The 27,816-nt window shown below is 36.6% G+C and overlaps 1 protein-coding gene across 1 annotated transcript in view; it reads right to left on the reverse strand.

Moving 5' to 3' along the window:
• Window positions 1–498: 498 nt before the first annotated feature.
• LOC126094819 (sphingomyelin phosphodiesterase 3-like) overlaps window positions 499–27,816 on the reverse strand; it is an 83,748-nt gene continuing 56,430 nt past the window's right edge. Inside the window, exons 3-5 of the mRNA XM_049909395.1 lie at window positions 19,414–19,627; window positions 15,084–15,292; window positions 499–1,118 (exon numbers count right to left, since the gene is read on the reverse strand). Coding sequence (XP_049765352.1) covers window positions 885–1,118; window positions 15,084–15,292; window positions 19,414–19,627 — 657 coding nt within the window. The 3' untranslated portion in view covers window positions 499–884. The remainder of the gene's footprint in view (window positions 1,119–15,083; window positions 15,293–19,413; window positions 19,628–27,816) is intronic.

The following is a 27,816-nucleotide window of genomic DNA, read 5'->3' on the forward strand; positions in this document are numbered from 1 at the left end:
TCTTAAAACAAATGCAGGACATCAGCAATCTTAAATGTTTGAACAAGCAATTTTTTTTTGTTTTGTTTTTCAGATCAAATATTTATATGTACTGCAATTTTTTAGAATTTATGTTGAAGTGATGTGCTAAGCACTCGTGTAAACAAATTATTTTAAATGTTTTAATACAGCAATAATACATTATTATTTTTAAAATATTTATCAATAATATATTTTTTTTAGTATCGTAGGCATCTGTGGCTCATTAAAAATCCTGGTTGCAAAACTGTGTCCACTTTTCTTCCAAGTGTTTACTAAAGTACACATGCTGTAATGCCAACAATATTCCCAAACTTAAATTTCTTGCAATAAATAACTTAACATCTGTATAAAACTGGGCTTAGTTAAGATCAGGTATTCAAAACAATTATTTTTATGCTAGATAGGACGATGACATAACTTTCTTCAAGTTTATCAAAGCAGTGGCAATGACTGTTTTCCTCAATGAAAGAGCTCATGTATGCTCCACAAACACTATTTTCAAAACATTGTTTAATTTCTTCTCTCAGAAATTACATAATAATATGGATACATTAAGATCACAATAACACAGTGGAATGCTACTTCACTGCAACAAAAAAGTATTTACAAATGCCAACACATTATGCACATTCTATAAAAACCATAGAGGACTATACTAAATCAGGTGCACAGCACTAGTACACCGTGGACAAAAAAACTGAGAAACATGAGTGATAAAAATTAAACTTGTGTTGGTCGTCTATACTAAAACAAAAAAGATCTGTGTGTGTTGTATAAACTTCATCACAATATTTGTAAATATTAATAAAAAAATATAAGACATGATTTTTTTAAAAAATTGTGGATGATCAGTGTACAGGACATTACAATGTTTTAGTTTCCATACAATGCTTGTTTGTTAGTGTCATATATATTGGTAAATGATCTGTTAGATTTGTAAGAGCTGTTGAAAAGCAGTAACCCACTGGTACTGATCCAGAGATTGTTTTGTTGAACAAAATTCTGTCTATTCGCCGCATGCCACCCCAAGGAACCGGACGGATTAAACCATCTTTGTCAGGATTAGCAACTGCCATTCTTAAATGATGACCATGTACCTAAAAAACAATATCAGTTTAAGAATTTTATAATATTTAGGTGCAAGTCATATTATGAGCATCGCTGCAAAGTTAGGAGATAGATATTTACAAAATTAACACAGAGGTCATCACATGAATTTGTATCGTAATTATTTTACAGCACAATGCACTGATTAAGTTACACAACAATTTTATTATGCAGCAATAAAAATACTTTGCCTTGATGTGAGAACCAATTTGACAGAAACAGAATCCCTTCAAGCAAAAAAAAGTAGAAATCCTCTCACGCTCCACATCCAAACTTCTCAACCTCCACATCCAAACTTCCAGACTGTTCTCAACCTATCTTTAAAAAACTTCACCCCTGGAAGATTTCCAGTCCTCTCAAAAGGTCAAATCTCCAGTTCCCAATCCAGTTTGAACTGTTCTGGGCTTATAATCAAGGATTTGCCCCCTTTAGTAGGTACTTTCAGTGGAAGCAGTTCTTTGTTACATCCCATTGACTACAGTCAGTTCAGAGCACATGCTGAACCTTCAGTTTCTAAGTTTCTCAGGAAACTTTCAGAAAATAAGGTAGCATGAAAACTAAGAGCCTCAAAAAGCCTAGGAATTCTAGAAAATTACAAGCTATGTTCAACACAGGATACCTTTCAATTGCTTGCCCAAGGGCTGGCCCACATGTAAGGGCTTGGTGCCTGACCGGCTCCAGTAAACATTCCATCCAGGTAAAAGTAGTGACACTCAAGCTGTCCCCATGGGCTCCCAACAATAAATTAAATATGGTTTGTGAGTCCACTGGTAGAAGTGGCAAATTATGGGAAATAAGTAGGACAAGAAAGGAAAGGGAATGTCCTCCATTAAGGAAAAAATAACAGAAAGATGACTTCTTTACATAAGTGACAATGAATGAAAAAACACCACTCCCCCATTTGCATCCTCACATAGCCACAGTCTGCAAATCTATGATCAAAATCGTAGTGTTCAGTGAAATACTGATAATAGTGAGTGCACATTCAATTTTATACTGAGTAAATTATGCTGTCAAATCTGTGGGAATTTCTTGCTATTATGGTTCTTAAATGAGTTGATGAGAGACAAATTTCTCAAGTTTTCAGATGAATGCTTTCGATACTTGTTTTGCAAATCAAACTGCCTTTTCCTGCTGCTAGTTATTTTATTTAATCCATACACGTTTCGCCTTCTACTGTTTTAAGGCATCGTCAGTGAGATCTATAATGATACAGTTTTGTTAGTTATACATTATCAAACAATTCACTTCGCGATTTTTTGTAAACTGTCTGATAATCTATAACTAACAAAACTGTATCATTATAGATCCCACTGATGATGCCTTAAAACAGTAGAAGGTGAAACGTGTATGGATTAAATAAAACAACTAGCAGCAGGAAAAGGCAGTTTGATTTGCAAAACAAGTATTTACATGCTTGCTGCAGAGGATGGCCATACAAACAAACTTGTGAATCAGAATGAAATTTTCACTCTGCAGCAGAGTGTGCGCTGATATGAAACTTCCTGGCAGATTAAAACTGTGTGCCCGACTGAGACTCGAACTCGGGATACTGGCAGAAGTAAAGCTGTGAGTACCGGGAGTGAGTCGTGCTTCGGTTGCTCAGATGGTAGAGCACTTGCCCGCGAAAGGCAAAGGTCCCGAGTTCGAGTCTCGGTCGGGCACACAGTTTTAATCTGCCAGAAGTTTCAAACTTGTGAATGCTTTCAAAATGATATATTTCTCTGAATTTCAAGGCATGCTAAAGAAATATACTAAGCACTAATGTAAACAAGACCATCAACAAGAAAACGAAGGTTGTTTTGAAGGGAACCAGCTGAGGTATAACAAAAGTCCACGTTATGTAGGGCCCCACTACTTGTCAGGATACTCAGCAATAAAGAGCCCTTGCTGAAAACTGCCACTAAGATGAAAACAAAGAGAGAGAGAGAGAGAGAGAGAGAGAGAGAGAGAGAGAGAGGTGGGGGGGGGGGGGGGGGCAGTTTGGTACTAAAGCCATGACATCCACTTCCACAATGCATCTCATAATTTCTTTGAACTTTTTTTGACTTTCATCAATTGACAGTGATTTCTGTAAAGAAGCGTATTATTACTTTTTTTTTTTTTTAACTCACCATAATAGAGTAACATTCACTTCACAGTATGTTCCTCACAATAGTAAATATTTAAAAGCCATTACAGGGTATCTACAGATTTTTAGAGCAGCAAATTCATGACTTTTTCATTACCTCTCAAAAATATGCATAGTACAATGACAGAAACAGTTTTTTTATGAACCCAAAAGCTGGCTGAAATGAAAGCTGAATGTAATTATTCTTGTATCACTTAAACTGTTTTCAGCATGAACAATGTAACTGCATATGACCTTCAGTAGACCAGCCATCAGATACTATAAAAACATTATAAACTTTCATGTACATTGGGGTTTGAATATTTTCAGATATATGTATGATGACATCAATTAAAATACAAACTGATTTAACACAGTAATATAGTGGAAACTTACAATTTTCCTTAAGACAACAGAAAAATTCTGGAGGTACAAAATTTGTGTAAAATGTAGAACTTCACAGTAAAAGATTCAGTGTTTCAGTCTCTTAGCTAAACTTGAAAATCTATCTAAAACTTCAGTTTTTTTTCACTTTTGTCTTTTCTATAATCATTCTTTTATATTTTTGAGCTCTTATTTTTGAACTTTTCTCCTTTTAAGATTGGCCACTTCATTTTCATCAGATTTCTGCTTTTCTAAGGCCTCTACTCTTTTTTGGTGAATCAATCACACAGCTAGTATCACTGATTTTTAATTTTCAACTAAAACTTCTTTGTTAATAGAAAAGCCTCTTTCTACTGCTGCATTTCCATTAAACATGCATAACAGTTTCTGCACAGATCTGATTACGTAATGGTTCACAGTCTGTAACAAATTCATCAGAAAGTGATCAAGTTTATCCTCATTCGGACTGAATTATTTCAGTTGGTTTTCAGCGTATTCACAAAACTGTAAGTACTCTCTCTTCATTATGTCAACTGTTGATTGAGTCTTAAGGTTTGTGACACAACGCAATTGTCAATCAAGCATTTCTCAAACTGTAGCTCTGCTTAACTTCAGGTGATAAACATGAACCACCTTTGACTATCTTTAATTTCAAAGGACTTCTCAGCAATTTTTAGATACATACCTGTGCACTTATTTCTGAAAATAAGGACAAATTTTTCCATGTAGTACTTGCTAGCACAAGTGGCATCAAATCCAATATCTACATGATGACTTGTTTCATGAATACATGCTTTGATAATATCGACAGCAAGTAATTTGCTAGAATTTGTCACCATTTCCATAACAGTTTTCTTTATGAATGCTGTACATTAAACTGATTAAATCTTTGCACAAAAAGGAGAAGAGAGAGTCATTTGACTAATACTTGGTCAACAACTCTTGAAGTTCAATTGATAATGATAGAAGAAACTCAAGTTTTACACGAAGGACTCTGTCTTGTAAGTGACGTTTAATTTTTTCATAGTTTCTACTTTCAGGTGGTCTTTTGTATACTCCAGTAACACACTTCTTCAAATGCGAAATAAGTTCAAGTGCTCTCTTTGTGGCTTCAGTATTTCCAACCCACCTTACAGAACAAAATTTGAGAGGAAACTTGGAAAACCCAGTGATATTTGAGAAGGTTGCCCTCCTGGAAGCAAAGTCCTTCATAAAGTACTAGATCACCCTACGAAATTCATGAACATTCCAACCACTTTCATTACAAGAGATTTCAAAGCTCCATTCATTACATGAAACAAGTATGTGCCACAATGAAATATTTGTGGTTGATTATCTCCTTCACTGATTGTAAATGCTTGCAAATCATGCGACATCTTCAAGCTCACATTTGGCCCACCCATCGAAATTTGTATTATATTCTTAGATGACAAATTCAAAACATTCAGACCTTCCTGGAAACTTTACCTTAAACCAGAAGATGTGGAAAAATTCAAAAACACATATCTTAAATATCTTGTAGATACAGACTGATTTTGTTCATCCCAAAAACTAATCACCAAATTCATCTGTCCCTTTTGGACAACTTTGTTTAAACCCTTGTCATATGACACACAATAGAATCCAACTTCCCTAACTTTGTTAGCTAGGAGATTATGGAAACGAGGGCCAAGTTCATAAGTAATTGTAACTGACAACTTATCCTTGTGTAATTGGCTTTTTTTCACAATCATGCTATCAGGAAACATAATTTGAAATATATCTGTTGTGTTTCCAGAACTTCTTCCTGAAGAATAAGACATGGCTTTATCCATGCCCCATATAATTTCAGATTTTACTGCCTTACCAGGGACTAAAAATTTTTTCAATGAGGTTGTTTTGGAACACACTACATCTGAAGTTCTTGAGGTTGTAGCAGGAGCAAGTGATTGTAATTCATTACCGCCATTCAAATTCTGTTCAGAAGGAACTTGTGATTACGCTGGCACTTCTTTTACTACAGTAAAAGGCAACTTGTTTTGCTGCCTTACGACTAATGAATGAACCAATGCTGAATGTCTCTTTCCTCTGTCATGTGTTTTTACACACGACATGCCACTGACACTAATGTCGAAGTCACATTTGCACAAGTTAAAGTTATTACTTTCTACTGTTTGAAGCCACATTTTCCAGTCTTTTGAGTCATCATGTTGTAGCCACTGAAACTGCACTTCCTAAGCGCCTTGAAAAATTTAGGAATCTACTACTTCAGTGTCAGTACTTACGACTAAAATGAAGGCCATTAGCAACAGGTTTTTAACAGAATATATACAAAGAAGCATGTTAATTATACTGCATGTAGAACATCAGTGGGAGATTAGGGAAGAGGATGGGGAACTGAGATTCAACCTTTCACCGCTTAAACATGGAACAATGAACACAACCACAAATTCAGTTGTAAACCTTTCCCCGGAATAAATAAATATGACTGTCTTCACTTTGCATTCTTAGCAGATGCCTAACTTAAGAAACAGATTTCATACTTCTGTGACTTTTCGTCTTCCAGCTAAGGTGGTCTCTCTCAAGCCCATTTTACATTGACGCAATTGCTCGCAAACACAAACAAATGCACATTCATGTGAACACTGCACAAGGATTCACTAGTGTGCACCATCTATACTTATAACTCCAAACAGGCATTTACACTGGATCAAACAGAAGATAACAACACAAGATAACTGAGCAGCCATGCTGTACTTGGTGGTTTTCATACTTATTCATCAGTATGACGAAAATATGCTGTTTCCGTGATGCATGGACACATAAAACAAATAACAGAAAAAGCAGATGCCAGACAGATTCATATTTTTAATTTTAATTAGCATGATAGATGGATACTTTTAGTTGTTTATGAAGCTTTCTCCTTTCCTGACTGATGGAGGCATGTAACCAATTGCACATTTGAGTGCACCAGCAATTTTCTACCAGTTTTTCAGTGTAACCTTTTGGCACAGATACTGTTTAGCAAATGGCCATAACAGTGTGTACTTTTTACAACAGTGAAAGTTTTCATAGTTAATTACACACTTCAAATACATTACATACACATGCATACTTATTCTGTTTTATTTCATTTCCTTGCATGTGGTTATTCAAACACTATTAACATTCTTCTGCCAAAAGCGGTATTGCCATCATTGTTGACTTTGATATTTTCCATGAGGTTGGGCTATTACCAAATAGAGATGAGTAGATAGATTTTAGTTATGAGGATACTAAAGTAGATCCATACATTTTCAAAACAGTACAGACGGAAAATAAAACAGAGCATTTTACAATTGCGTGACCAGTTTTATTTCTCTAATACATTAGTTCTGAAAATTCTACTGAAGGCCCTACGTTTCAATGAAATTATTTGCTTGATGGCAGGTGTTGGTCTTCCAAGCACTTTAATTTACATTTGTTCATCTAACGTCTAACAGGAAAATGCTTATGAAGCAAACCACTTACAGCAATCATTTCACTCACAGTAAATTATTATTATTATTATTATTATTATTATTATTATTATTATTATTATTATTATCTTCTTTCCTTTCTCAGACCTTAGGTCTGGTTAAAAATGGAAAGTGACGCGGACCTTGATTAAGCGTGACTTCCTTTTAGCTGTACGGTATATGTTATATTGCATTTAGGAACTTTTGGGTGATTGAACATGTATCAATAATTACGGATTTCTGTAGTTGTATATATAAGTTTGGATGTAGCTGTATTGCATTGATGTACTGGTGGATATTGTGTGGTATGACTCCTGTTGTTGATAGTATAATTGGTATAATAACTTTATCCTGATGCCACATGTTCTTGACTTCCTCAGCCAGTTGGATGTATTTTTCAATTTTTTCTCCTGTTTTCTTTTGTATATTTGTTGTATTGTGTATGGATATTTCGATTAGTTGTGTTAATTTCTTCTTTTTATTGGTGAGTATGATGTCATGTTTGTTATATTGCCTTTTCTTAGCCATGTGTTGGATGCGTCTTGATCGATGGGTGGCTGTGTTAGATGATATGGGTGCTTGCCATGTAGTGTTTTCTTTTTCCAATTTACTTTCTTCGTATCTGTTGATGTTATGTGATCTAAAGGGTTGTAGAGGTGGTTATGAAATTGCAGTGGTGTAGCCGATGTATTTATATGAGTGTTTGCTTTGTGTATTTTGCTAGTTTCTGCTCGTTCTAGAAAGAATTTTCTTAAATTGTCTACCTGTCCATAATGTAGGTTTTTTATGTTGATAAATCCCCTTCCTCCTTCCTTTCTGCTTAATGTGAATCTTTCAGTTGCTGAATGTATGTGACGTATTCTATATTTGTGGCATAGTGATCATGTAAGTGTATTGAGTGCTTCTAGGTCTGTGTTACTCCATTTCACTACTCCAAATGAGTAGGTCAACATTGGTATAGCATAAGTATTTATAGCTTTTGTCTTGTTTCTTGCTGTCAATTCTGTTTTCAGTATTTTTGTTAGTCTTTGCTATATTTTTCTTTTAGCTCTTCTTTAATGTTTGTATTATCTATTCCTATTTTTTGTCTGTATCCTAGATATTTATAGGCATCTTTTTTTTCCATCGCTTCTGTGCAGTCGTTGTGGTTATCCAATATGTAATCTTCCTGTTTAGAGTGTTTTCCCTTGACTATGCTATTTTTCTTACATTTGTCTGTTCCAAAGGCCATATATATATCATTGCTGAATACTTCTGTTATCTTTAGTAATTGGTTGAGTTGTTGATTTGTTGCTGCCAGTAGTTTTAGATCATCCATGTATAGCAAATGCGTGATTTTGTGTGGGTATGTTCCAGTAATATTGTATCCATAATTTGTATTATTTAGCATGTTGGATAGTGGGTTCAGAGCAAGGCAGAACCAGAAAGGACTTCATGAATCTCCTTGGTATATTCCATGCTTAATCTGTATTGGGCTGTGATGTGATATTATTTGAATTTGTTTGGATATTAAGTGTGGTTTTCCAATTTTTCATTACTATGTTTAGGAACTGTATCAATTTAGGATCTACTTTGTATATTTCCAATATTTGTAGTAACCATGAGTGGGGTACACTATCAAAAGCTTTTTGGTAATCAATGTATGCGTAGTGTAGTGACCTTTGTTTAGTTTTAGCTTGACATGTCACATCTGCATCTATTATCAGTTGCTCTTTACATCCTCGTGCTCCTTTGCAACAGCTTTTTTGTTCTTCATTTATAATTTTGTTCTGTGTTGTATGTGTCATTAATTTCTGTGTAATGACTGAAGTTAATATTTTGTATATTGTTGGTAGGCATGTTATGGGGCGATATTTAGCTGGGTTTGCTGTGTCTGCTTGATCTTTAGGTTTCAGATAAGTTATTCCGTGTGTAAGTGTATCAGGGAATGTGTATGGGTCTGCAATGTAACTGTTAAATAATTTAGTTAGATGTGAATGTGTTGAGGTGAACTTCTTTAGCCAGAAATTTGCTATTTTATCTTTTCCAGGGGCTTTCCAATTGTGAGTAGAATTAATTGCTTGGGTGACTTCATGTTGCAAAATTATCATTTCAGGCATTTGTGGTATCATCTTGTATGTATCTGTTTCTGCTTGTATCCACCGTGCATGCCTGTTATGTTGTACCGGGTTTGACCATATGTTGCTCCAGAAGTGTTCCATGTCTGTTATGTTTGTTGGATTGTCTATTTTAATGTGTGTGTTATCTATTGTCTGGTAAAATTTCTTTTGGTTTGTGTTGAATGTTTGGTTTTGTTTCCTTCTATTTTCACTTTTTTTGTATCTTCTAAGTCGTTTGGCCAATGCTTGTAATTTCTGCTTCTTTTCATCTAATTGCTCTATCGCTTCTTGTTGTGAGATTTTACCTAACCTTTTCCGTTTTTTTTTTTTTTTTTTTTTTCCCCTGACATTTCATTTCTTATAAATTGTGTTAGCTGTCCGATGTCTTTTCTCAGTTTTTCTATTCTGATCTGTAGCCTGTGTTGCCATGCTGGTTTTGTGGGTTTCTTCTGTGTGTTGGTTGGTTCTGATCTCTGCCTAGTGTGTATATTAAGTGTAGTGAGTGCTCCTATATAAACCAGTAGTTGTAACTCTTCCATAGCTGTGTTTTCATTTATTTTGTTGTGTATGATTGTGTTGATAGTTTTTATTGTTGTTTCGACTTGTGGGTTATTTGGCGGTCTATGCAAGAATGGTCTAATGTCTGTATTTGTGTCTTTGTATTCTATATATGTCAGCTGAAATTTTTCTTCTATATCTACCATGTGTGTTACTTCGAGTTCTATTTGTGCTTGTTCTGGTGGCTGTCTTAAGATTTCGTTTTCCTCTGATTGTTTAATTGAAGAGTGTTGTTCTTTGTTTGTTTGCTCTGGGATGTTTGAGTCCATTACTGTATTTTCTTCTTCTTCTGATTGCACATTATTTTGTTCCAGTATTTGTTGTACTTGTTGTTTGATGTTTTCTAATTCTGACTGGGGTATCCTGTTATTTTTGATTATTACACGGATCTGATCAACTAGTCGTTGTTCTGTTAAAAATTTTAATTCTGGGTATCTGATAATAAATGTTGTGTATACTTGTGATCTGTATCCAGTTGTGTTGGTTCCTAGGTTTGTTGCTTGGTAATAACAGAACATGAGGTGTCGATTAACTTCATCTGACCATCTCATCCTCGTCTTTGTTTTCCTTCTAGGATGGTTGCAGGAAGCATATCCTGCAAAACATCTCTATTTGGATTTAAATCATTTTCCAGTTGGCTAGCAGTGTCGTTACCATTGTGGGCGGGTGTAGGGTTCAAAAGTCGTCCCCGACCATGACGGCGCTTGTCCGAGGCTTCTTTAGTTCTGTCCTGAACCAACTAATCACACTAAAAGGGGGGTTATCCCTATTAGTGGTTTGTTCTTTTTGTCGCCTTTTACGACTGGCAGAACATACCGGAGGCCTATTCTTTTCCCGGGCCTCCACGGGGTTTATTATTATTATTATTATTATGCTACTTGTATTGTGTAACACACTGAAATCTCACTTGGCTTGATGAAATAAAACATTAGCAGGCGACAGCAGTCGGAAGGCTTCAGGAACATTCTGGCTAGTGAGAAATCGATTTTACTCTGTTTGTCCCCAATGCCTTTAAAACAAGATTAAAATTAAAATAGTTTTATACTAATTATTAAAAACCCCTTAAGGAAATATCTTTCCAAAAAAGATGTGGAATAAAAGTATTTAAATGGAAATGGGAGTGGACAGAATTAAAGAAACAGCTGTTCTAACAAACTCCTACAGTAGCTTTTGCGTATCAGGGATCTGACAGTTTGTCTGTCTGTGTGTGGAGCTCCATGTTCAACAAAGTACGATGAATGGTGTGCTCTGAAGCACTTGTGCATGCAGAGTCACTGTGCTCTTTTGGCTGAGATGCCACAGACCTTCATCAGTCCTACTTTACAGAGCAGACAAGGCTCCAAACTCCACATTCTGTGAAGAGTCCAGGACGTCCAACCACTTAGTGCCTTTGGTAGTTTTACTGTCATTTTACCTCTTTCCACAGATGAGGACAACCGAGGCACGTGAACATTCGACCAGCTTCACCATTTTCAAGCTACTCTTTCACAGGCTTTGTGTAATAATAATCTGCCCTTTGTCAAAGTCGTTTATCTTAATGGACTTCCCCATAGCTCAATGAAGCCACACCTCCAAATTTCTATATCCACACCTGTCCCTCAGGGTTGCAAATTGCAGTAGCAGTTGTTTTGCTGACATTGGTTGCACAGATAGATATGCAAGTCCCCTATAGATAACAAAGACTTTAAGAGTTCTTGTGAATCTTTATAATATATACACGATCTTTCACTGAATTGACTGCGGGATACAACATTTTTTGGGGTAGCACTAACTTGCTACTCCCTTTTAGAACTGCACTTGACTGAACACAAAACAAAATTCATGACTACCCACTCAATTTCATTACCTTTTCATTAATCGGATGATCACATGTTATTACTTCATTTTTTGTGACTTTCATGACCTGCAGACATCCTGCATTACAGTCAGGTCAGAGAATCTTCCTAGTTGCACAATATATTTTAATATTGCTTACAAACATCACTTAAAACTTCTGGGCTATTAGGCCGTGGTCGATGTATTCGACTTGTCCTAAATTTACCTCTCCAACTGCGGGAGACATCTTCAGAGGTGAAATGGCAAACTGCAACCAGAACTCGAGGGAGCTCCAAATACATAGGCAGTGTAGAGGGTGCCACAGTCTATCACAGGTTGTTGGCTACAAGACGGTATGCCAACATTCTCGACTGAAAATAATCGTTCGTCACTCTTACATTGCAATGTTGACATCCAAATTTTATCTGATTTCACATTTTCCTCTTATCTGTTAAAATTATTATGGTGTTTATTACTCTTGATTGCCTCTCTATAAATATGCTCTTGATAATGAGATGTTTTCAATATGACATTCCTCCCAGTGAACTTAATTTCATCATAACCCTCCTGGTAAACATGTTCTACTATGGCTAATTTATCCATATGTTCCAGGCAGCAGTTTCACTTGTGTGCAATGAGACTGGTGTCAACACTTCTTTTTGTGCTATTAATATAAACCAGCCCACAACTACAAGAAATTTTATAAACACCCAGTGTAGTCAAAGAATGTAGTATATTCTTTGCTGATCTTAAACATTCTTTTATCTTCCTGGTGGGCCTGAAGGAAGTTTCCACATTGTATTTGCTCAACACTTTCCTAATGTGATTTGTAATCATACTGATGAACAGAAGGAAAATTTTCCCTTTGATCAGCTGTTGTTCCTTATAATGTCCTGATTCTTTCCCTAGGGTGAAGTGCTCTATCTGTCTCCTTGTTAGAATAACCTTTCTTCCTGATCATCAACCATACATGTTCAAGCTCATCTTGTATGTAAGTTTATTCACAAATTTAGTGCACCCTATCTACCAAGGTTTTAATCACCCCTCTTTTTTGTCTGGGGTGCTTATTTGAATCTTTATGCAGATAATGGTCAGCATGTGAGGCTTTTCTGTACACTCTATGGCCCAACGACCCCTTCACTCTCTTGATAACAGACACGCCAAAGAAATTTGGTTGGCCATAATAGTCCGTCTCCATAGTAAATTGTATTTTCGGATTGATACTGTTGAGATGTATCAGAAAGGCATTCAATTCCCCTGCACCATGTGTCCATACTACGGAAATACCAGTGGTACCACCTGCCTGGTCCTTTCCTGGCAATCTGCAACACCTGTTGTTCAAAGTTCTCCATAAATAAATTGGAACAGTTGGACTAAGAGGACTGCCTATAGCCACCCTGTCAATCTGTTCATAAAAATCATTATTGGATTGAAAGGAGGTCTTGGTGAGGCAGTGACTACATAACTCCACAATATCTGCTGGGAAAAATCAGCTATACATCAAATAGCTTCATTCAATGGAATGACAGTAAATAAAGACACAACGTCAAAACTAACAAGGATATCACCTTGCCCCATGTGCATTTCTTTTAATTTGTCTATAAAATGATACAAATTTTTAATATGACTATCAGTTCCACCAATATAAGGTTGCAGCAATGAGGCAAGGTGTCTAACTAATTCATGGGTAGGACACTCTATAGCACTCACAACAGGCCTCAAAGGAATCTGTGGTTTGTGCGCCTTGGGTAATCCAAAGGGCCTACGCAGGTATGCTCACTTTTTGCAGAATAGCTTCTTGTCATCACAGGAGAGTGGAGATGCTTTCACCAACTGATCAGTGATTTTCAAAATCTTCATAGTCGGATCCCCCTGATAATTGGTGTGATACAAAATATCTTTTCACGATTGTCCCTACTTCTAAACAGGATTATGATATTACCCTTGTCTGTAGCAAAAATGATAATGTTTTTATCTGCATTTATATCACTCGGCGCCTTTATTTATGCCTGCAGCAAATTTCTGTTAGGTGGCTCACATGTATGTAAAATTCTAGTTGTTTCCATCCTAATTAAATCAGCTGACTGCTGTGGAAACTGACAGATTCCTGCCTCAACATTTGCTGTAATATCTTCCATGGATACTTTTACACACACCACAGCAAACTTGCCTCCTTTGGCTAGAACAGAAATTTCTACTTCAGCCAAATCTTTATCAGGCAGGTTGATAATAGTTTGAGAACTATCCACAACTGAAGCTGCCGACATGTTCTTCTGTAGACTAGCGAACTACTTCCTGAGTCTATTAACTGATATCTCTGCTTTAATTTCCATAGACCTGATTGTTAGACTGCCAATCTTATTCCAGCCAAAATGCTGCATAGAGTTACTAATAAATAAGAGGAGCTGTAATAGTTTACTGCTGGTTTCCACCAATGTTTGCTGTGTCTGGTGAAGCCTCTCTCATAGCACTGCTAATTCCTTATGGTTGTAAATACAATGAGCCAGTGCCGAGCGAAACATCTCTTCACCCTAAGAAATTTTAGAACAGTCGTAGCGCCCTTGCAGTGTAACACTGCACACTCAGCTGTTGTGTTTTCTTATTGCACATTCCCTCAAATCGTCACAACAATGCTGACATATCCTCCCCACAGAGGCATTTGATCAAACAATGTAAGCTCACATCAAATAGTTCCTCCCCAAACAGCCAAGGCTCCTTAGACACTGCAATAACAGTAGGAAACAGGAATTATACAAATATACTGATAACTTTGCCTCCAGAGACCTTACAAACAATACCCTGACCAACTAATCAGGTATCTGATTTCCCATAGCAGTTGCTTTTACAGAGGTTGGTTTGGCTCGGATACATGAAACATCCTGCAGCTCATGTGGACAACATTGGCAATCCCTTGGCAGCTACCTGCAACTACCAGGTCTCTCTGAATTTGACATATTTCATCAATATTTACTTGCACTGCAGCAACTTTTAAACCACCTGTTATAGCAAAAAGTCACAGAAATATATGGTCCTCTGTAAATGTGCATTAATGGTTCATGTGGTGCAAAGTCACAACCCTCATTATTTGAAGAACAACGATCTACTGAAATGTTTGCTTTTCAGTTTATGAGAAATAAACAAAGATACATTATAAGTATTCTATTCCTATTAACAGTACTATAATTGAACACAGTGTTTCTTATCTTGCTACTATGCAAACATTAACAGCTAAAGTGTGCAACGAAGAACAAATAATAGAAGAAATTTATCACAAGATAGGACATTTTGAGTATAGTGTATATCGTATCAGTCTAGATTCTCTTCTTAAAAGATGACTTGAATTCAATTTTATTGATATAGCGATCTCTGCAATTACAGCTGAGACATAAAATTATCTATTGTAATAGTCATTGTCAAAGTAGCAGTAAGAGATAGATCCAACTGGTGTCATAGTAAACACTGCTCATTTGGTACATTAAATTCTATACTAAAGCATGCAGCAGGAACACTTACTATGACATCAGCATCGAGAAGAAACCTCCTTCGTTCTGAGTCATCAGCTAGAATCTCCTTAAATATTTCAGGATCTGAAAGTTCCTCAGAGTGCATTGTCATTTGCCTCATTTCTGTCCCTATAGCCCAATCATGATCTTTGCCTGGTTTTTCCACACATACATCAGAATATTCTTTGAAAATGACATGATACTGAAAATCCTCATCAGCTGAAACAAATTAACATTTTTTTTTATTCTTACAGTAGTCAAGTAATTTTCTACAGATAACAGAAGCATCATGAATTTTGAGAAAAAAACTGAGTTGTTTCTCTTGTTGTGCAATACTGCTGTTGCTTCACAAAAAACACAGGCCACACCAACTCAAGCACTCGGTGCTTGTGCGCCTCGGTGTCACGCCTTGTGGCACCAGAGCCGTGCCTAGCAGCACCAGTGCTTTGCCGCTCCCTCCCCTCTTTCCTCCCATGTAGAGGCTGTAGCAGCCTGTGTGTGACGGAGAAAATGCTCGCCCTCGCGCATTTCTCTACAGTAAGTATCAAAGCATCAACAGTGTGCTGTCACTACAAAAATATACATTCCAAAACACACGAGGGGATTGTTGGACAGAAGTGAACTGATTATTAAATTAAAATCAGAATTGCCACAATCTGAAGAGGTAAGCCTTGTTTATACTGTGCATTCTAAAAGAAAAACAAAAATATACCTTTTTGCAATTGTACTTATAGAAACTTGCGCTACTTCTCTTTAGATATTTTTGTTAAACTAAATTATGAGACTGTTTTGTATGGTAAGATTTTAAAGTTAATTATTGCTGTTGTCCTACAGGTTTCTGAACTGAACTGCACATCGGAAAGCACAGTTCGAGCAAGCTATATCTGTTGCACTGAAAATTGCATAAAGTGAGAGACCTTTTACAAATGGCTAATTTGTAAAAAGAGTGATCAGAAGTAATATGTCCATCTGCAGTGGCCCTCTTTGAGACGCTAAGATTGTCTGAATATACAATTTCTCAAAGAGTGCATGAAATTGTTGTGGAATTAAAGAAGCACTTGCCCAATAAATGTCATAACTTCTTAGAGTACTCAATTGCCCTCGATGAGAGCACTAACAATTGCAGCATAGCTCACCTTGCAATTTTCATAGTAAGATATGTCGAAAAAGGTTTCACTGTTGCCAGGGAACTGTTGGATGTCATTTCTTTGAAAAGTGTCACAACTGGGGAAGATATTTTCCTGGCTATAGAGGTGGTTCTGAATGATATGCAGTTGTTACTCGAGTGCCTTTACAGCACTGCAATTGATGGGGCCCCTGAAATGTTGTTGGAAGGGGTAAGTTTTGTAGAGTGTATGAAAAAAAAAGTGCACAAACTAGGCTTCCCCCAATTTTGACAATACACTACCTTTTAGAGTAGAAAGCAAAGCAGGAATTTAAAGGATTTTTGGAGGATCTTGAATCAATTCACAAAGACGTTCCTTTTTACTGTGTCACACGATGATTAAGCTGCTCTACTCTCAGTCCTTTTTTATTTGAGACAAGAAATAGCTTTGTTCTCTGATATGAAAGGCTGTCCACAGTCAGACTTGAATGATGAGCAATGGATCACTGACCTCACTTTCATGAAAGACATCATGGGGTATTTACACGATTTAAATATCTCACAACAATGGAAAAATAAATTAATTGGCACTATGTGTGACTGTACGGAAAGTTTCAAATTGCAGCTTTTGCATTTTAAAAGTCAGCTTCAAAGAGGAAATTTGGACAATTTTCCCTCTCTAATATCCTTGAATTTAGGTACTTCTGAACACATCAATGATCACACAAAAGCGGTACAGTCATTGCATAAAGAATTTGAAGATAGGTTTGAAGAAATTAAACTAGTAAAACCTGTACTCAAAGTTTTTATGATACCTTTTTTGGTGCATCCAGAGGGTGCTCCACCAAGTCTCCATGTTGAGCTGAAAAAACTACAGTGCTATTCAATGTTGGCAGATCATAACCATTACAAAGGTGATTTGATTTCATTTCATAAAGGCATTGATCAACAACAATTCCTGAGGTTTCATGCCCTTGACCTTAAATGTGTTGCTATGTTCAGAACAATGTTTGCTTGTGAACAAATGTTTTCAATTTGAAGATTAACAAAACAAACACATGGGCACGTTTGTCCGATGCTTCATTGGAAACTATACTTTGAATTGCAACTGCAATAACAATTATTCCAAATATTGGAAAATTATGGGCTCCATGTCATGCCAAAGATAAACAAAGAATGTTGTAAATTAGTGCAAAATAAGGAGAGCAATGAAACTATTCATCCTGTCTGTACAGCTTTTGCATTTTAAAAGTCAGCTTCAAAGAGGAAATTTGGACAATTATCCCTCTCTAATATCCTTGAATTTAGGTACTTATGAACACATCAATTATCACACAAAAGCGGTACAGTCATTGCATAAAGAATTTAAAGATAGGTTTGAAGAAATAAAACTAGTAAAACTTGTACTCAAAGTTTTTATGATACCTTTTTTGGTGCATCCAGAGGGTGTCCCACCAAGTCTCCATGTTGAGGTGGAAAAACTACAGTGCTATTCAATGTCGGCAGATCAAACCATTACAAAGGTGATTTGATTTCATTTCATAAAGGCATTGATCAACAAGAAGTCCTGAGGTTTCATGCCCATGACCTTAAATGTGTTGCTATGTTCAGAACAATGTTTGCTTGTGAACAAATGTTTTCAATTTGAAGATTAACAGAACAAAAACATGGGAAAGTTTGTCTGATGCTTCATTGGAAACTATACTTTGAATTGCAACTGCAATAACAATTATTCCAAATATTGGAAAATTACGGGCTTCAAAGTCATGCTAAAGATAAACAAAGAATGTTGTAAATTAGTGCAAAATAAGGAGAGCAATGAAACTATTCATCCTGTCTGTACACAAAACTGTTATTATTATTATAATTTGTTTTAATACTGGCATGCCACCTGGCAAGTGCTTATTTGCCCAGCCCTGTTCAACAACACATTCCTCTCCAGCCACTGCCACAACAGTGGTGTGTGTGCCTCCCTCACCCCACTGGCAGTACAGTAGAGCACTGGTGCTTTTGCTGGTGCCGGCTGGTGTTCATGAAGCACCTGAGTTGGTGTGGCCTGATCCAATGGCACTATCTTTCATATCAAAACTGACTACCAAAGAACTTCTGGCCCAAGATGCTGGAGGGCAGTCAAGTGTGTGTGTGAGTGTGTGAGAGTGTGTGTGTGTGTGTGTGTGTGTGTGTGTGTGTGTGTGTTTTTTTTTGCTGAAGGCTGTGGCCAAAAGCTTTATGTAAGTGTCTTTTAATTGTGCCTGTCTGCAGTTTGATGTGTCTTCTGTATGGTAAGTAGCATCTGTCTTTTCCTACATCGTTGATACTCCTACCTGGAGTTTCCATTGTCTGATTTTTACCAAGGAACTTGATATTTGAATACTGTCAGCAGATTTTACTAAATAAATGAAGACATGTCATTATGGTTTTTTCATCCTTTTCTTTTTTGTCAACTGGTTTTCCAAAAGCTGATCATTTTTATAGCAAAATAAGAACGGATTTAAAATAAGTATAAACACACACTGATTAATAAATAAAACTGGAGTATATTTTGAACAATATTTGGTATATTGTAATTACGTTACTTATAAAATTTCTGTATGTGCTTCTGTTTTGCAATTCCATCAACATCTTTTCGCAACTACACAAGCAAACCAAAAATTTCTCATTTTAATTACTTCATTTTCTTCCAAGTCTGGTACTCTACTATCCAAAAGAAGTCCTCTGCATACATTATTATCATATTTTAGCAATCTTCCTGTTATTGTCTATACTATTAAACTACCATCAAACAGCAGAAGCATACAATCCTCAATAGCCACACACAAAAGATGGACAAAGGAAAACTTGCTAGCTTTCAGAGATATCCTTTGACGAGCTACAGTACATGAATATACATGCGCACACACACACATGTGCATCGGTGTGTGTGTGTGTGTGTGTGTGTGTGTGTGTGTGTGTGTGTGTGTGTGTTTGCACTCTAGCTCTCCAACAGCTAGCTAGTTTTCCTTCTTTTGTGTGTGTTTATCAACAATTCGTTGCTTCTGTTTTTGCTGAGTGGTCTCCTTTAATCCTAAAGTATTTACGATCTACAAGAACATTTCTACAACCATAAAAACATCAAAATCAAATGTCTGTTCCTGGTACTATTATAATCTGACGATAATTTCAAAACAAAACTAAAACATAGAGCAGAACATAAATCTGACTGAGAAATGTCTAATAGTGTGCAGTAAACTTTTACCTGGAGACATGTTATCAGCATTGAAATCTCCACATATAACATCAAAATCAACAATGTCTGTTTTTTCTGTAAATTTATACTTGAACATATGAATAAATACATATGCATCTGTCACCTGCCTTGGAATGACAGGTTCATCACCCTGAAATGCTTGTGTATGCATGTTGCTGATGAAACCAACATGGCGATATAAGCCCGAGTCACTCAGCAAGACCTGTAATTGAAATGAAATAAGAAATAATTACTCTGAACTAATATACAAGATCAACTTTTCTAAAATGACATTAAGTTCCTTCTTTCTTTTTTCTCTGTCTACTTTGCTCCACGTTAAATTTAAAAAACTAGCTGGAGGTAGGTCTCTCTAATGGTAGTTACAGTGAAAACTCTATATAATGTTTTTCAAGGGACCACAAATTCTGAACACTGTATAGAGGAAAACACTATAAAGAGGAAGGCTTCCAAATAATAATTATAGAGCATTACTGAAGATCAGGATGCCACTAATCAGCTTTGACAAATGGTGCCACAGATGACATTTTAAATTTTCACAACACTGTTATATGATATTCATTGCAAATGATCAATGTATCAAATGATTAGTTTTTTGTAATTAAAATATTGGGCCCGGTAGGTGGATGGGTGAAAGTAAATGGCACCAAAAAGATCGCAAGCAGAATGTGCGTCAAGTCACGTGACCAGGTTCTGCCGCTGACATATGAAACATGCTGAGCGCGGGCTTTCCAAGCCGTTGCAAACTGTGAATCCACAGAACGTAAAATGATGCATCTACATCCAGTCAGTTAAACGTTATAAAGAGGTAAATAATTGACCAGGGTTTTAAAAATATGAGCATTACTTGGAGGAAATTGTAATATAGAGGAAACCCAATAAAGAGGAAAATTTAACATTGTTTACATGACATTGTTTATATGGCATTGTTTATATGGGCTTCTAGCCGGGACTGAAAAAAAAAACAGAAAAACATTATATGTAGGAACGTTATAAAGAGGTTTCACTGCATTATCCTACCTGGGATGACAGCACACCAAAACAGATTCTGAAGTTATATTGCATTTCATTAACAAACAGCATGAAATAATTCAAATCTGTTGATACTTTCTCTAAAGTAATTATGAATTTGTCAGGACAGATTTACTAAGTTCACAATACAGTGCTGATCATTTACCTGTTAATGGGGACATTATGTTTGAACCATGGAAATGGAAGAATGTGACAAAACAGCACCTGGTTTTGTCCTGTTTTAAATTTGGATTATCAATTAAGTTTTCAATGATTTCCAGTAATTTTCTTAGTATTCTGGTTAGTATAATGCAATCATTTACTTATTCATTCAACCATTCCTTCAGCATGAAGAATCTAAAACTAGCACACCTAATAACAATCCAGCCTCAAAAGTTTTAGAGTTCTCTATAGTTACTTATATGATAGTGCAGGTGATTTATGAGAAGTCCATATAATAATATTTTCTCTGTGTTCTTCAAGAGGAGAACACAAATGAATAACAGACCAGCAAAACTGACTGCTATCAATCAGTGCATTTATGCTGAAAAGTAGTATATTATGCACTTACATGTAAGACAGTGTTATAAAATTAAGGATTTGATCAACTACATAACAATGTGTTAATTATAAATTACATATTTCCTACTCTCAAGGTCAAATATTATGCCTAGAATGGCTGTTTGTCCACTGACCAATTTCATTTTAAGTGTGGTTCACTGACATCATCCATGGAATGTATCATTATATTGAAAGTGATGGTTATATGGCAACAACAGTTATTACTGGTTGAGAGTAACAAAAACCCAACTCCCTCTAAATTGCGCAATGTGTTTTTATTCAAATTTTCATAGCCAAACGAAGAGTGAGAAATGGACAAATGGGGTATCAAATTCACCAACATGTGTAGAAAAACAAAGGAAAAAAATGAAATGCTTGAAGGAAAATTACACTATGAATTCTCGTCCAAATGTTCACAACCAAACAATGAGTGGAAAATGGATAAATGGGGTATGGAATGGACCAGCAAAGAAATTGGCGAAAAAGGGTTTAAATGCTTGCAAGTAATGAGGGAAACTGAGAAAAAATTAAACAGTGGTTTGAGGGAGAATTTTTGTTCGATTTTTCATAGTCAAACAATAAGTGGAAAATCGATAACATCAAACTGACCACCATGAGGTGTAGTTTTGCAAAAAAAGCTTTTATTCCTTGAGAATATCCGAGTAATTAAAAAACTTAATTAGTGATTTACAAAAATATTGAATATTTCACAAACTATTGCAGTTCCTATGTAAATGAAGAGTAAAAACTACATCTCTTCATGGTCTAGCCATTTTGCACATACAAATTTACACTGGTGTTATATTTAAGTGTCAAAATGTTTTCTTTGCACCAAGTACTATACTAAGGACATTTCAAGGACAGAAGACATTAGGAAAGTGATTTTGTAAAGGTTTCTATCGTAACACCTCAGTGTTGTCACAGCTCTATGTATGACTAACAGCCATTAGTGTCTCACAGTTAAAAGCTGGCAACAGCCTGCTAGTGGTCAGGGTTCTTCTTACACCTACAGAATGTCTCAGGCATCATCTGAGGTGCACAAGCATGACCAGCCACCTAATATACCCAGAAAACATGGGAGGGCTCCAACAACGTTGCATCAGAGATGTCCAATTCTGACAAGGATGGAACCACAATCAAGAAACAGATTCTTTTGGTGAATAAAGAATTCCAATTGCCAGTCATTGGAGAAGTATTCGAAGAACTAAATTTGAAAAATAAGAAAAAGATTACAGCAGAATGGTCAAATGTTTGGTGACATGACTGCTCTCACATTAGAAATAAAATAAACTAGAGAAAAAGCTGACATGCCTTTGGGTGAAGCTCAATATCATGCACACCAAATGGGGTGCCAATTGAGAATTCAAAAAGTTCAATGTTTAGCTTGGAATCTCAGAATTTTAAAGAGTAAGTGCCACCATTCTTGCCACAAATGAGCCAATTGGGACCGACCGGCTGACCACCATGTCAGCCTCAGTCAATGACATCATATTGATGTGATATGGAGGGATAAGAGCCAGCACACTGCTCTCCCTGCCATTGTCAGTTTAGCACATCTGGTGCCAATACTTCTCATTCCAGTAGTTTCTCATTTCACATCGTGAGGCTAAGTAGACCCTTCCCAATACTCCCATCACAGAAAAATTCCTTGACAGTACCAAGAATTGAACGCATGTTATCTGCAAGGCAGCCACCCATGCTGATCACTCAGCTACAGAGACAGACAATTTTAAAGAGTACCACAAGATATCTGAAGGATTATGTAGACTGCACAGTCAGTTGTGTGGTTGAATCAATCTATGAAAATTCAATTCTAGTTAAAAAACACTGGGGAGGTACAAAACCCAATTTCCACAACTTTGAAAGTTTCTACCAGCTGCGATATTCAATGCTGAAAGCATATATAAATGCACAAAATGAAAGTATATTCTGCTCAAGATAGTATTGTGCCACATTTCAGTGGCCAGTCATAAAGGCATTAGTTGTCATGTGATTACTTATGCATCAAGTAAGGCCAGGCAGGCCCTTAGGAGCAGCAACCCCATCATAATAGGATAGCCAATATAAGGGTATGATTGGTTCTCCGCAAAATTAGAGAAGGGCCACACTAGTCCAGATGAGGCATGTTGGATAACTGGCAGGAATGGATAAGATTGTGAAGTGCTGTATTCACTTTCAGAAGAAGCAGGATTCAAATCCCTGACCTGCCATCCTTATTTAGGTATTCTGTGGTTTCATCAATTAAATTAATCTAATGGCAGGACACTCCATTCGAAAGGAACATTTCTACTCTTGCTCCCCAGTCACTGTCCAATCCAAGCCTGTATTCCTTATCTAGGAATCTCATCACTGATGACACATAAAGCCCCAGTCTTCCTGCTTTCTTCCTTGATTACTCTTCTGGCATCTAGAATATTTTTCAACACTATCAGTATTGGGTCTAGATGCTAACACACAAGTCCTGTGCAAAACACTGAAAGAACGTCCACCTCAAAATTACCTCACAATGCTAGGAAATAGTAATTCATCCCCACCATCAGATTACTACCTCTAATTTCCTAATTTACAAAGCTTGAGTACAAATAATTTAAAGAATTTTTTTATAGCCTTCCACATTCGAAACTGTTTTTTATTGACTGGTTTTAACAGATAAGACTGTTGTCTTCAAATTTTTAAAAACTTTTTTTGTTTATGTCATGTTCCATTGTGCATGCATTACTTATGCCATATTATTATTTTAGTGGAGAATGTATTACACATTCCACACAGGTTTGTTTAAAAAACTACAAACAGATTTGTCTCAAGTACAAATATACACAGCAAAAAATGCACCTTGTGAAACTTTGCAAGTCTACTTATGTAGCACTCCTCTGATGCTTGTCAGTTGTTAAAATTCACAATACATAGTAAAGGTGCAGATTTCTGCCAATGTTTACATTTAAATGATGAATGAAGTACATGTTGGGGCCTTCTCACTCGAAATACATAGTACAAGTTACCTACATTTTCTAAGACTTAATTTCATTGTTAAGACTTATTTCTCCTGATTTTGAAGGCAGCTCAACTCTTCCATTGTATTTCATGTATATTGCTAATCACAATATTTGACAAAAATGTTTATTCATAGACACATTCACATATTTGCGGGTTTCATCCCTGCAACAGTCCCATCCATTCATTGTAACATAGAATCACTATACATACATTTCTTAATGTATTTGTATAATTTCTAGTGTGCAGGTTACAATCAAATTTAACATTTAATATGGCCAAGAATGTTATTGGAGGAATTGAGATGACAGAGTAAATGGTGAGAGATTGAAGTGGGCACTTGTTCTGACATCTGCTTACAACATAAGTGATATATTCACAATGTGGACTGAAGAGGAGCAAATGAATGAAAATGGTGAAAAACTGAAAAGTGGTTTTGGTTGCATCTTTCTGTCACTCACTTCCACTTTTGTGATTATAACATAAAGGAAAGCTGTAAATGGAGCTTAAAGTGTCATGCTGAGAAAAACAGAGAATGGAGGATAAGAATTGCCAATAAAAAAAAAATTTAAAAAAAAATGGAACCTGCTCGGTGTGTTTTTGCAATGTTGTTTTCAGTATAAAGGCAAGCTCACAGCTGATAACTGGCTCATTATTCCATTAAGTAAGGCGGGAAAATTTTGTGAAAATAATAATACAAAAAATAATATGAAATTGGCAGTTTTTAGTAAAATAATGCAAAACCAGCAGTTTTTACAAAATGTCACAAAATTTGACACTTTTTCATATAAAAATGTTAAAAATTTGAGGACAACAGTTTACTAATATGTGTAACTTTTAGTTATTGAATGTTGTAATTGGATTTTGACTTATTTCTTCCTCAGAGCTGATGTCCATGTACAAGCTTCAAATGATAGTACATTTCCTATGTAACGATCTATGATGTAACATCAAAATAAAATACCGTACTTCCGATGAACCTCATTCCATTAACAGTTTCAATAGCATATGTGACATTTCCTGACACTTTTACAGAACTTATTGTACAAAAAGTGATACATTCTGAAGATATCTTTAATGTGATGCATTAATGAAACTGATACTTTCAGGATATGCAGATACAAATACAATAACCATCAAATACAACACTGTACATCTTGAAAACATGTAACTTAACATGGTGTCTCCTTGGTTTATTTCTATGAAGCAATCACAGACCAGGATACATGTCATGCAAACATCACATTCATTGAACTTAAATGATGTTGCATGAGTTGTGTGAGTGACAGCTTGCAGTCACATTCAATGGTTCCATCAAATCGCAACCAACTTGTCACCTTTGTACATAACCTATATCTTGGCCTACACAAAAGATCAGGCTGTCACTACAGGCTGCGTTTAATATATACCACCAGAAACTCATCTGCATGATGTATGTTCTCTCTGCTGTGATTCACTGACAGGAGCAGACCGAACTCATTTGTACAATGTCATGTGCTCTCTGCTGTGATTCACTGATAGGAGCAAACCGAGCAGGCACACCACACTGATTTGCGTGTTTGTGAAACCGAAGTGGCATATTTGGTAGTTTTTGTATTTACACTCACATACTATGAAAACACACAGCTTAAATTATGCTTGACATTAATGATCTCTCAAACCACATCATATTTTTTGTATGATTTTTTTTTTATAAAAATATCTGGATATGTGCTGTCACCAAATAAACTATTACCTCTGGTTACAGATTAAAAGAATGCGGAAAACAAATTATTTGTGGTGAAACTAGTAAACTGCCGAAAAACACGGTGAGGCAAATACTTCAGACAGGGGTGAAGGAAAAAACAAACACCCTGGACTGTACATTTAAAGTAAGCTAACAACTCTTATGGACAGATCCATTCAAAACTGTGTTAACAGCCCTAGGTTCCTGTTTCAAGCATAGGATTGTAATAATGACCTGTAGAATGACAGGTGCCAGCTGTGTAGATATTCTGAAGAGATACAATTTCCTTCATAATTTAGTGGGAAAACAACTTATCACATCATGAAATGTAGAAGCTGTGAAATGTTATGCTGAAGGCAAATGTACAAAACAGGAGCTGTTTTCATACTACAGTGAAATGTTGGTGAATCGGGAGCATATCTCAAAAGTGAACTTTCAAGTTATGATAAACCCTTCTTTTGAAAAACTTTGTGTGTGGTAGCTGAGTTATTTTTCCTTTAAATGGTTAGATTTAATGGGTTTCTTGTGAATTAGGTATTTATTTTTTCCATTAATTTCAATTTGCACTTTGAATCACTGCAAATCTTCAGGAGGCACAAATCCGCAAGTGTAGTTTCACTCAATAATCTCATATGGAATAATAATCTTGGGTACCGCCACCCCTTGAAAGAAAGTGTTCATTGCTCAAAAATGTCCTGTAAGAATAATATATAGTGCCCACCTACAACCACCTTGTACACATCTATTTAAGGAATTAGGCATTTTGTCTCAGAATATATTTATTACCCATAAAATTAGCTGTAAACGATCTACTGCAGTTCAGAAAGAACAATGTACATAACTACAATTCCACAAGGAAAAAAAAAAAAAATGACTTTCATTACTCCACATTAGGGTTGTCTTTAGCACAAACAGGAGTACAAAATTGTTAAGGCTTTCGTGGCCACTTGTTGACAAATTGCCTATTGGCTTCTGTCTCGGGTTCTTCGGCCGATGTTCATCTAATGATTTTTCTGACGTTTCGCCAGCACGAGTGGCTGACATTGTCAAAGCTTCACCCTCGACCCTTGACCAACGACGGAAGAAGAAAGCGCGACTGATGTCCTCTCTCGCCTTTCTGTCACGGTGCCGAGATGAATGTGCTACACCGAAGTTCTTGAGATGTAAGCGCCTATTCACCACCGCCCAAGCACATCGTATCTACGACAGAATGGAATGAGCTTTTCTTCGTGAGCGAATACATACAACACGGAGAGACTTGGCAAGAACGGATCAGGAACTTCTGGACATTTTCTATCAACTAAGTAGCAGAATGCATCGAGACGACTGGGACAAGATCGACAGCATCACTCACAGGAGCATGCAGAACGAACTCGAGCGCTGCACCGAGCGGCAAAAGAAAAAGTTTGAAAGATGCCGGAAGCAGACCGACAAGGCGATTCCCGACATGTCACACACAGTGGTCAACCTCACTGAATGACAATTGACCGAAGAGGAAGTGTCTGTTCTTCAAAAAGGAGGGACTTTCGCTATCATCCCGAGAACTATACCTATGGAGGACATCATTGCCAACACCGAAGCAGCCATTCGGACCCTTCCTTGTGAAAGGGCAGAGGAAATACGCACTGAAACAGCCAGGATACTGCGCCGAGCAAAACCACCAGCTTGCAACCTGAAGAAAGAAGAGGTACAAGCCATTAAGAATCTCAACGCCGACAAGAGTATATTGGTACTGCCTGCCGATAAGGGGAATGCGACCGTCGTAATGAAGACGGGCAGAAGGGCAACAGCCTCAACGGGTGCGGGGCAAAGTCAGAACATGCGGGGACCAAGCAGCAATCGGTATTGTAGTTGTAAACTGTCGAAGCTGCGTTGGTAAAGTACCGGAACTTCAAGCGCTGATAGAAAGCACTGAAGCTGAAATCGTTATAGGTACAGAAAGCTGGCTGAAGCCAGAGATAAATTCTGCCGAAATTTTTACAAAGGTACAGACGGTGTTTCGAAAGGATAGATTGCATGCAACCGGTGGTGGAGTGTTCGTCGCTGTTAGTAGTAGTTTATCCTGTAGTGAAGTAGAAGTGGATAGTTCCTGTGAATTATTATGG

The sequence above is a fragment of the Schistocerca cancellata genome, chromosome 8 (genome assembly GCF_023864275.1).
Source record: "Schistocerca cancellata isolate TAMUIC-IGC-003103 chromosome 8, iqSchCanc2.1, whole genome shotgun sequence".
In the NCBI taxonomy this organism is placed as follows: Eukaryota; Metazoa; Arthropoda; class Insecta; order Orthoptera; family Acrididae; genus Schistocerca; species Schistocerca cancellata.